Source organism: Geotrypetes seraphini, chromosome 1 (assembly GCF_902459505.1).
Source record: "Geotrypetes seraphini chromosome 1, aGeoSer1.1, whole genome shotgun sequence".
NCBI lineage: Eukaryota > Metazoa > Chordata > Amphibia > Gymnophiona > Dermophiidae > Geotrypetes > Geotrypetes seraphini.
In genome coordinates this window covers 219,428,882-219,440,688 of record NC_047084.1, presented here as the reverse complement: position 1 = coordinate 219,440,688, position 11,807 = coordinate 219,428,882, and the positions used below count along the sequence as shown (strand labels likewise).

At 42.5% G+C, this 11,807-nt stretch overlaps 1 protein-coding gene across 1 annotated transcript in view; it reads right to left on the bottom strand.

Annotated features, from left to right (window-relative positions):
• Nucleotides 1-860: 860 nt before the first annotated feature.
• The window catches only part of KCTD8 (potassium channel tetramerization domain containing 8), a 372,021-nt gene continuing 361,074 nt past the window's right edge, over nt 861-11,807 (bottom strand). Inside the window, exon 2 of the mRNA XM_033946327.1 lies at nt 861-3,458. Within this exon, the coding sequence (XP_033802218.1) occupies nt 2,998-3,458 (461 nt within the window). The 3' untranslated portion in view covers nt 861-2,997. The remainder of the gene's footprint in view (nt 3,459-11,807) is intronic.

Here is an 11,807-nt window from a genome sequence, read left to right as displayed (position 1 = left end):
TACATGCTATGGATATAGTTATGGCTATTTTATTATTTAATATACTGCCTCTCTTCCACTGATATCAAAGCGGTTTACAATACTTTGAATACTAATCAGGTACTCTAAGCATTTTCCCTATGAAAATTAAGCACCAAGCCTTATAGAATAGCCCTCAGCCAGTTGTGTACACAAATTCTAATTGATACCAGTTAACTGCAATAATTGGTTGCTAGCATCCAATTATTGCTATTTAAGGGTTCATTGATCAAGTTTGGTTGCACTTGCAACTTGGGTGTGTGCCCAAACTTTGGCATACAACTTTGTGCACCATATATAGAATTTGGGGGGGATCATTGTGTAATTTTGAGGGGATGTTCACTGGGCAGGGGGTCATGGATATGTCATAGGCATGACATGGTCTATATTTACAGAGGCAGCATACAGAATACCGAATGCTACAATTAGGTACATCCATTTACTCCAGCTAAAGACCTGGTATAAGTGTGTGCCTACACTTTGGAACATCAATGCTGGTTCACGCTGATATTTTATAAGAACAGTTATGTGTATAAAAATTCTTAGAGAATAGGCTCACAGGCTGCAGAAATTTAGTGTCAAAACTATGGTGACCTATTATTGCTTCCCATATTTGTACATATAGCATTGCTTCCCATATTTGTACTTTAGCTCACAAATTGAATGGGTAATTTTTAAAAAGTGTATTTCTGTAGGCAAATCAATGATATACCTGTAAAAGTGGTTTTGGCTTCTATCCTCCTCGTTTTTAGCATGGAAACATAAAGGAAATAACAGATAATCTATTCCAGTCAGTGCATGAAAACCTTTTTGTGTATGTTTTATTCTAAATTACTTGACTATAATTATAACAAAAAGAGAGCATCACATTTGTTTTCACAATCTGATGTTCAGTTTGTATGTCACAAAAATAACCCTGACAAGCACTAGTCGATGACCATCGATGCAGTGGTAAAACAATAAAAGGCATAATTATACCATCCTTAAATACAAAACACTATATGCATCCACATACAAACAAAATTACAGATTTGGAACGAAGGAAATTTAATCCCTAAGAAATCTTTACATCAACGCCTCATATTTCATGAATATTTACCCGAGCAATATATAGCTCGTGTCCCATTTTCTCCATAGCATTGTGCTCATGCAGAATTGGTATTTTCTTTATGGCATTCACGTTGGCATTGCACTGTGTTTGATAGTGGTGGTAGAGGGGGCTTTAATCAGTACTAATGAATGGTTGTCCCTGTCTTTGTTTATCCATAAAACTTATTCATCTTGTAAAAAAGACAATGTGAGTCAGTTCAGTTGTCTATCATGTGATGTCTGTGCACGTCCTACACATTTCATGTGGGGTGACTGACACACATGGCTGCAACACAAATAGCCAGTTCTGGAGTGACGCAGTGCCACATCAATAATGAGGTCGTCTGGTTCTGCCTCCTTAAATAGATGGGGGTTCATGAGCTGGCAAACTTAGAATCTCTACCAGTCCACTAGCCCCTATGCTTTAGAAGAGGCAGAACTGGTCAGGGCATGGCATGAGCTGCAAGGACGAGAAGAGCCAAGTGAAGTAGGGCAAAGGTGGAACAGGCCACCAGAAGCAGTGGTAGCTGTAATATCAAGGGCATACTTTTGCTCATGTAGCATGGAGGGAAGGAAAGTGAAAGGGTGAGAGCAGTTGCGTAGCGAGAGTTTGAGGTGCCTGGGGAAGTGGTGCCCTCCTGCATCCTCCTCTCTACCCCCCTCCCCCGCTCTCCTTCTGCGCTCCCCCACTGCCTAAGCCACAATCATGCCTTCCCTTCCCCCGTACCTCTTTAAATCTTCACCACTGCGAGCGCTTCTCTGGCCTACTGCTCACACTGGCGTTGGCTTTCCCTCTGATGTCACTTCCTGGCCCAGCATCTCAGAAGTGATTTCAGAGAGGAGCCAGGCCTGTGCGAGCAGCAGGCCAGAGAAGTTGCTAATGCTGCTGAAGATTTATAGAGGTATGTGGCGGGGAAGGGAGGATTCAAGTGTGGCGTGGGTGGGGGGTGGAGAGGTGCTGGTGCCCTCACCAAGACAGCACTTGGGGTGGTCCACCCCCCTTACTGTGCCACTGGATGAGAGAGAAAGGATGGAAAGAGACAAGAATTTCTGAGCGGGAGATGGGGATAGTTTAGAGTTTTTTATTTATTTATTTATAGCCCACCATTAACAAGGTGGGTGACTGGAAGATTGAGTTGGGGTAAAGGGATATTGGGAGACAAAGATTAAAGGAAGCCTGGAATGGGGTGGAGGGGGCTATACTGAGATGGTGGTAGAGAGAGACAATGGGAGACTGAACGAAAATTAAGATGGTGGAGACTGGAAGGTAGAGGAGATTGGGAGACTAGGAGGATTAGAGAGAGATTGAGAGACAGGGTGGAAAAAGTAGAGGGGTAGGGGAAAACTGCAACAGAGTTGGGTGGAAAGGGGAGAAAGAAAACTGTGGTCCTCCTACTACTTTATAGCATTTAGAGTGGAAGGAAGTAAAAACCTCAAGTACAGTTTGATCTTCCTAATTCTTCTCCCCTGCTACCCCCACCAAAATTAACAGTTGCATTTCGCCTTTCTATCTAATATAAGATAAAGGTATTTCAAAAGTTCCATTCAATTTTGTTCAATAATATATGATAAAAGTTCTGAGAAGAATGTCCAAAGGGATAGAAAATGATAATAATGCACATATGACGATGGATTAAAGATCATCATATTTGAACATGCACATTTTTTTCATCATCATCTATAAAACTTTCTAGAACTTATAGGGGCTTTTAAAAAGATTCCCCAGGAGTTTTGTATTTCAGACTCAAATCTATCTATCCACAGATAGAAAGAAGCAGAAATTCCTTGGCCTTAGGAGAATAGTATGCCATAGAGAACTCATTAGTAGACCGGTGGCAACTTAGACATTAAAAACATTGGAAATGCTACATAGATTGGAGAATTTCTGTACTATAACCCATATTTATGCAGCAGTTGAGATTGCCAAGGACGCTTGCGTTCTGGAAAATAATCTGGAATTTTAATTTTTTGAAAATCCTGAATACATCTTTTCATCTCTTCTTCAATGCTCATCTTCTCAGACACTTTCTTTTTGGAAAGATTTGTTTCTCGAGATTTGCTGATTAAAGTCTGAAAGAGCTCACTGTTTCTACGTTTGTCTGGTGGAGGCATCCAATGTACTGGAGGCTTCTTTGAAGGACGATCTAAAGTTAGAGTATTTGGCTGATGGGAATTAGGCTGTGGTAAGGTAGAGGTACTATCCTGTGGGGTGCTAGCCTCAGACTGGCTATCACAACTAGACGTGGACAGTTCATTGCAAGAAGTTCCACTTTCACTTCCTTTGTCTGTCACTTTGTCCTGTTTCTTCTCTTCATGTTCTTGTTTAGGTGATACTGTTCTCTGAGGTGGTCCTAATGAGAAAAAAATATCTAATTAAGAAGGAAGAACTCACGCATGTAACATCATAGACATGAAATAGGGCTGTTTCTTTTTTTTTGTATAAAGTAAAAAGGCAATCCTATAATCTAGGCAGCTTCATTTACATATCCCTTGTGTGTGCAAATATCTAGAACATTGGTTCCCAAACCTGTCCTGGAGGATCACCAGCAAGTCAGGTTTTCAAGATAGCTCTAATGAATATGCATAAGGCAGATTTGCATGCCTGTCACCTCCATTATATGCAATCTCTCTCATGCATATTTAGTAAGGCTATCCCAAAAACCTGAGTGCCTGGTGGTCCTTCAGGACAGGGTTGGGAACCACTGGTCTAGAACACTAGCCTATATAATGTTGACAAATCCTTTCACAAAAATAAAGAAGGAAAGGATCTCAGAATTTTCATAGTTGTATGCCAATATTATTTAGGCAGATGTTCATCTATAATGTATAATCAAATGTCAAATCTCCTTTTTGCCTCAATATTGTGTATTAATGCATACTGAGTGGTATTTTAGAACTAAGACACCCAGGTCAGGACATCTCAAGTTCTGCTAATATTTTAGATCAGGATCTGCTGATACAGAGCTTGCACTAAAATATATGGCAATGTGGAAGTATACATGTTAACTTCACTCCGTCTCACCCTACTATAAGAATTTACATTGGCTGCCTGTCAAAACTCATATCACCTTCAAACTGTCATGCATAATGTTTCAAATCAAAAACTGCTGAAACGCTCAAACTTATTTGTCAATTCCTGGCCTATATCAACCAGAAAACCGAAACTGTTTCAACTGCTACTCCCATCTCCCAAATGTGTATTAAACTCGCTCTTCACATATCTTGGCACCAAGACCTGGAACAACCTCCCAACTAACATCAGAATGGAAACATTCTATAACATATTTTTTTAAAAAAACACCTGTGTTCTGTGAAAACATACACATTTTAGAGAGCTAACTCAAAATATCTAATATCACTACCCTCTACTCAATAAAATCAAAGAACCTCCATTCTCTCATCCCTATTACCCTATTCATTATTCTGTCCTGCTAATATGTAGTACTGTATATTCATTCTGTAAGTCTCCTTGAACCTGTTTAGGCATAGATTAGATTAGATATCCAAACTAAGAACAGGAGAAAACAAGCACATATGCTTGGCCCAAGCTGTCACTGAACCTGGTATAAAAGCTAGTTTGTGAGTCATTACAGTAGATGCAGCAACACTACTGACAGTATATTAGCATGGCTGCAAAAGTCCTATCCCCCCCCACAACTCGCCCAAGAGATCTGAACCTTCCTGCTGTACTGTCGCTAGGGGAGGAGAGGCACCATATTGGATCCCAGTGCCATCCTGGGCAGCAGTACAGGAGACCACTGCCACCTTGGACCACTGAATGAAAAGTAAAGACCCCAGGTATATCCCTGGAGGTGGGTTGGGGGTGGAGGGAAGGACTCTGGGGGCCATACTATTGTATACAGGATTGTGGTTTAGAGTTGTGAGAATCGAACCTATTGAAGGGTTGGGCGGGGGATTTGGATCTCTTGGGGGTGGCCAGGAAAAGCATCAGACCTCTTGGGGAGATCAGGAGAAGGATCATACTTCTTGGTCAGGAGATGTGAATGGGAATTGGTCCTCTTGTGGAAGTTGTGGAGGGTGGGGCATGTGTTTGGATGTGCAGCACTGCTGCTTGATGCTCTACTTTATGGATGGAGTGGGTGTGGCAGATACTCTGTGCAGTACATGTAGGGCAGATGCTGAACACACTCCCTGCATTTACTATATATTTTTTGCACTTAACCAGGGTAAGTGCAAACACTTACCACTCTATCCTAAAAGAGTTCCCTAGGTGGCCTAGGCAGCACCTCTAACTCCCCATGTCCATGTCATTTCCTTCTGAAACAGGGAATGAACAACTACGTTTTAAATCCTGCCCAACAAAAACAACAGTGGAGATGTTCAACAATACTGGCGTGCAAATTTTATTAATATAAAACCTCTGTCTAATAAGTACGATGGCGTGACATTCACGTGTTTCGGCCTAATCGGTCTTCCTCAGGAGCGTTGGTCCAGTAGGCGAGTAAGTTCCACTTCTGCAATCTTCTGTGAAATTGCTTTCTCCCTCATGGTAGAGTCAGGAATAAGACCACTTCTGAAATCAGCAATTAGCACATTTTCCATCACTTAATGAACATCACGTGGTCTTACTCCTGACTCTAGATTTTATGTTATATCTAAAGCACCAGGCAACAAGCCACTCACGCGTGTTTAACAAATGGAAAAAAAAAAAATCTCTTTTTTTGCATAGTACTGGTAGAGACAAACTTTGTATTGCCATGGAGAAAGCTAAAATAGTCCACTTGAGTAAGTACAGCTCCTTACAACAAGTGCACTCCTTTTTTAAGAATATCTACTGCCGTCTGTAGTTTGTGTATGCTTGCTAATCAAACAGCACTGATTGCTAATCAGACATTGACTTGATGGAAATCCAAACCAAGAATTAAAAGCAGCCTAGCAATTATCACTGAGAACCCAAAAGACATTTAAAGCTTGACATGAAATTAAACATCTGCAGAGTGAATATTAACTAACTGTGGTACATTTATACCTCTGATAACTCCGGATCGGCCAATCACATTTATCAATTTAGAAATTCTGCTTGTATGAAAATCCCTCATGACACTAAGAAACTGAGGCCCTCTTTTACTAAGGTGCGCTAATCAACCTAGTGCGTGCTAAACGCTAACGCGCGCATGTTAGTCTATGGACGCGTTAGCGTTTAGCACACTTATTCAATTAGTGTGCGCTAATCGGTTAGTGCACCATAGTAAAAGAGGGGGTGCGTATTTAAATCTGAGTTGAGGGTCTTAGGTTATTATAATTATAATTTTTTTTATCAGATTAATGCACTTCTTTATTTCCACTATTGATAATTTAATTCAGGCCACTGTGGTAAAAGCTCTGATATTCATAGAATTCCTATGAGTGTTGCAGCTTTTACCACAGCAGCCCATGATAAAAAACAACAACTCTAAAACAGCTTGATAAAAGGGGGGCCTCAGATTTTTTTTAATAAAATCACTTATTTTTTGTTGGATATTTTCATAAATGTCAAAAACCACTGTTGTAGATTCTGCATGCTAATTACCAATATTTATTCACTGTAACTCAAAGGTTCAGCATTAACAGGGCAATCCACCCATATTTGCAGTCTTTAATTTTATCAGTTTTGGACTATAGAATATAGTTTATTTCACTGGTCTACAAACAAATTTTCGGATACTCTGGTTAAATTCAGAAATCTGCAGTACGATTGATTTTTAATTTGAAAAAAATGGATCACATTACTCCTTATTACTGTAAACTACTCTTCTGATAGAGACCAGGGTAGTTTTCAAATTTGATTGTTTTTGTTATAAGGTGCTTTATGAGCTATTGCCATGTTATCTGATTGACCAATCTGCTTTCAATATATCAAGGCGTCCCTCACATTTTTCAGTTTTTTTTCAGTTTCCTACTGTAACGGGTTGCTCAAAATTGAAATATGTGGAAAATATATTGGCTTTTCAGGCTGCAAGTTAAGAGAGAAAACTAGACCCTATAATATGAGCATCTGTATCTTATAATCATTACAGGAAAATGTTAAAAATGTACCCCCCCCACCCATTTTATCAAGCTGCAATAGGCTTGTGAGGTAAGTACTCCGATGCTCATAGGAATTCTATGAGTGTCAGAGCATTTACCGGTCCGGGTCACACTAAAAACCTCTAGCGCAGCGAGAGATTAGAGAAAATGGGCCTCTTCTCCCTTGAAGAGAGGAGACTGGAAAGGGACATGATCAACAGGTTGTTCACCCTCTCCGAGGTAAGGAGATCGAGAGGGCACTCTCTAAAGTTAAAAGGGGATAGATTCCATACAAACATAAGGAAGTTCTTCTTCACCCAAAGAGTGATGGAAAACTGGAACGCTCTTCCGGAGGCTGTTATAGGGGAAAACACCCTCCAGGGATTCACAACAAAGTTAGACAAGTTCCTGCTGAACCAGAACGTACGCAGGTACATAAGAACATAAGAATTGCCGCTGCTGGGTCAGATCAGTGGTCCATCATGCCCAGCAGTCCGCTCACGCGGTGGCCCTCTGGTCAATGACCAGCACCCTAACTGAGACTAGCCCTACCTGCGCACGTTCTTGTTCAGCAGGAACTTGTCTAACTTTGTCTTGAATCCCTGGAGGGTGTTTTCCCCAATGACAGACTCTGGAAGAGTCTCAATTAGGGCACTGGTCTTTGACCTAGTGGAAGTGGTGTACCAAGAGGGGGCGGGGGGGGGGAAGTCCGCCCCAGGTGCAGCCTTAGGGGGGGTGCACAGCTGGCAAGGTCCAAAAAATGGTCGATCGCCAAGACAAAGTTAGTCGACTGTGGAGCCCATTCTGGGCTCCGTGATAGACTCACTTTGTCTTGGCGATCGACCATTTTCCGGACCTGGCTGGCTGTGCACCCCCCTAAGGCTGCCATCAAAGAGGAAGTTCGAGCCACCCAATCGCTGCCTGGCTAGGCAGAACTTCCTCTCCGATGGCAGAAATGACGTCGGGGAGAGGAATGCTGGTCGGCCCAATGCAGGGAAGCAGAGAGAGCTTGGGGCAGCCGCAGCGGCGGCTTTGTGGCCTGTTCCCCGATGGTGGCAGCAGTGGCTTGGTGGAGGGCAGGGAGAAAGAAAGAAAGGGGGCAGGCAGGGAGACAGAAGGGAAACAGAAAAAAAGAAAGGGGGCATGAAGACAGAAAAAAGAAAGGGCAGGGAGAAAGGAAGAAAAAGTTGGGGGAGGGAATGAGGTGTGGAGGAGAGGAAGCATACAGGCTGAAAGAAGGGAAGAAAGATTGGATGCACAGTCAGAAGCAGAAAGTGCAACCAGAGACTCATGAAATCACCAAACAAGGTAGGAAAAATGATTTTATTTTCAATTTAGTGATCAAAATATGTCTGAATTTATATCTGCTGTCTATATTTTGCACTATGGCCCCCTTTTACTAAACCGCAATAGCGGTTATTAGCACAGGGAGCCTATGAGTGTCGAGAGCAGCCCTGGGCATTCAGTACAGCTCCCTGCACTAAAAACTGCTATTGTGGTTTAGTAAAAAGGGAGGGGGTATATTTGTCTATTTTTGTATGGTTGTTACTGAGGTGACAGTGCATAGAGTCATCTGCCTTGACCTCTTTGAAAAAACCCTGGAATAGGAATGATAATTAACATTTTCTCAGCATACAGTGTGCTTTGTGTTTTATTAAAATTTTATTGTTGGTAGATCATTTTGACTTGGTCATTTTAAAAGTAGCTCAAAACCCAAAAAGTGTGGACACCCCTGAACTAGAGCGTTGAAGCTGCGTGTGGCTGCCATAAAGGTCATCTCTGACACAACCGGAAGTTGCATCAGAGACGACTTTTACGGCAGCCATATGCAACTACAATGCTCCGGCTGCTGTAAGAAGGCAGTTTAGACATCGCCGGCCACAGGGCAGGGAGGTTTGTCTGACCGGGCCTGTTGTCGGGGGGAGGGGGGCCTTGCAGATCTTGTTGCCATAATCGGAAAGGTGAAGAAGGGAGAAAGGTGGGCCTGTGGTGGATGGAGAGATTGAGAGAGTATCTCTAATGTTCGAGTGGGTGCTCACCTGGGTAGTAGCGATCATCAAATGGTTTGGTTTGATATAATGGCTAAAGTGGAGAGCGGCCACACGATACTTAAAGTCCTAGATTTCAAACGTACGGACTTTAATGCAATGGGAAAGTACCTGAAGGAAGAGCTGTTAGGATGGGAGGACATAAGAGAAGTGGAAAGACAGTGGTCTAAGCTGAAAGGAGCGATAAAAATGGCTACGGACCTTTATGTGAAGAAAATCAATAAAAACAAGAGAAAAAGGAAGCCGATATGGTTCTCCAACCTAGTGGCTGAGAAAATAAAGGCGAAAGAGTTGGCGTTCATGAAATATAAAAAAACCCAAGAAGAGGAGAGCAGAAAGGACTACAGGGTGAAACTGAAAGAAGCCAAGAGAGAGATACGTTTGGCGAAGGCACAGGCGGAAGAACAAATGGCTAAAAATGTAAAAAAGGGAGATAAAAATTTTTTCAGATATATTAGTGAAAGGAGGAAGATAAAAAATGGAATTGCTAGGCTAAAAGATGCTGGGAACAAATATGTGGAGAGTGATGAGGAGAAAGCAAATGTGCTAAACAAATACTTCTGTTCTGTGTTCACAGAAGAAAATCCTGGAGAAGGACCGAGATTGTCTGGCAAAGTTACACGAGAAAATGGAGTAGATTCTGCGCCGTTCACGGAGGAGGGTGTTTATGAGCAACTTGAAAAACTGAAGGTGGACAAAGCGATGGGACCAGACGGGATCCATCCCAGGATACTAAGAGAACTCAGAGAGGTTCTGGCGAGTCCTATTAAAGACTTGTTCAACAAATCTCTGGAGACGGGAGTGATTCCTGGGGATTGGAGGAGAGCGGATGTGGTCCCTATTCATAAAAGTGGTCACAGGGATGAAGCAGGAAACTACAGGCCGGTGAGCCTCACTTCAGTTGTTGGAAAAATAATGGAAGTGTTGCTGAAAGAAAGGATAGTGTATTTCCTTGAATCTAATGGGTTACAGGATCCGAGGCAACATGGCTTTACAAAAGGTAAATCGTGCCAAACGAACCTGATTGAATTTTTTGATTGGGTGACCAGAGAGCTGGATCGAGGACATATGCTAGATGTAATTTACTTGGATTTCAGCAAAGCCTTTGATACAGTTCCTCATAGGAGGCTGTTGAACAAACTTTAAGGGCTGAAGCTAGGACCCAAAGTGGTGAACTGGGTCAGAAACTGGCTGTCGGACAGACGCCAGAGGGTGGTGGTTAATGGAAGTCGCTCGAAGGAAGGAAAGGTGACTAGTGGAGTCCCTCAGGGTTCGGTGCTGGGGCCAATCCTGTTCAATATGTATGTAAGTGACATTGCTGAAGGGTTAGAAGGAAAAGTGTGCCTTTTTGCAGATGATACCAAGATTTGTAACAGAGTAGACACCGAAGAGGGAGTGGAAAATATGAAAAAGGATCTGCAAAAGTTAGAGGAATGGTCTAATGCCTGGCAACTAAAATTCAATGCAAAGAAATGCAGAGTAATGCATTTGGGGATTAATAATAGGAAGGAACCGTATATGCTGGGAGGAGAGAAGCTGATATGCACAGACGGGGAGAGGGACCTTGGGGTGATAGTGTCCGAAGATCTAAAGGTGAAAAAACAGTGTGACAAGGCAGTGGCTGCTGCCAGAAGGATTCTGGGCTGTATAAAGAGAGGCGTAGTCAGTAGAAGGAAGAAGGTGTTGATGCCCCTGTACAGGTCATTGGTGAGGCCCCACTTGGAGTATTGTGTTCAGTTTTGGAGACCGTATCTGGTGAAAGACGTAAGAAGACTTGAGGCGGTCCAGAGGAGGGCGACGAAAATGATAGGAGGCTTGCGCCAGAAGACGTATGAGGAGAGACTGGAAGCCCTGAATATGTATACCCTAGAGGAAAGGAGAGACAGTGGAGATATGATTCAGACGTTCAAATACTTAAAGGGTATTAACGTAGAACAAAATCTTTTCCAGAGAAAGGAAAATGGTAAAACCAGAGGACATAATTTGAGGTTGAGGGGTGGTAGATTCAGGGGCAATATTAGGAAATTCTACTTTACGGAGAGGGTGGTGGATGCCTGGAATGCGCTCCCGAGAGAGGTGGTGGAGAGTAAAACTGTGACTGAGTTCAAAGAAGCGTGGGATGAACACAGAAGATTTAGAATCAGAAAATAATATTAAAGATTGAACTAGGCCAGTTACTGGGCAGACTTGTACGGTCTGTGTCTGTGCATGGCCGTTTGAAGGAGGATGGGCAGGGGAGGGCTTCAATGGCTGGGAGGGTGTAGATGGGCTGGAGTAAGTCTTAACAGAGATTTCGGCAGTTGGAACCCAAGCACAGTACCGGGTAAAGCTTTGGATTCTCGCCCAGAAATAGCTAAGAAGAAAAAAAAAAAAAAATTTAAATTGAATCAGGTTGGGCAGACTGGATGGACCATTCGGGTCTTTATCTGCCGTCATCTACTATGTTACTATGTTACTATGTTACTATGAGAGAAGGGGCAGATGATGGAAGTGGGTAGAAAGGGGAGAAAGAAGAGGTCAGATGATGGAAGTGGGGAGATATTACTTTGAAGTTATCACATTTTCGGATGAATGTGATTGTCCCATTCTTCTTTTGTATCGCCGGCAAAGCAACTACTGGTAAAGACCATTTTGTCTTGAGCTTGG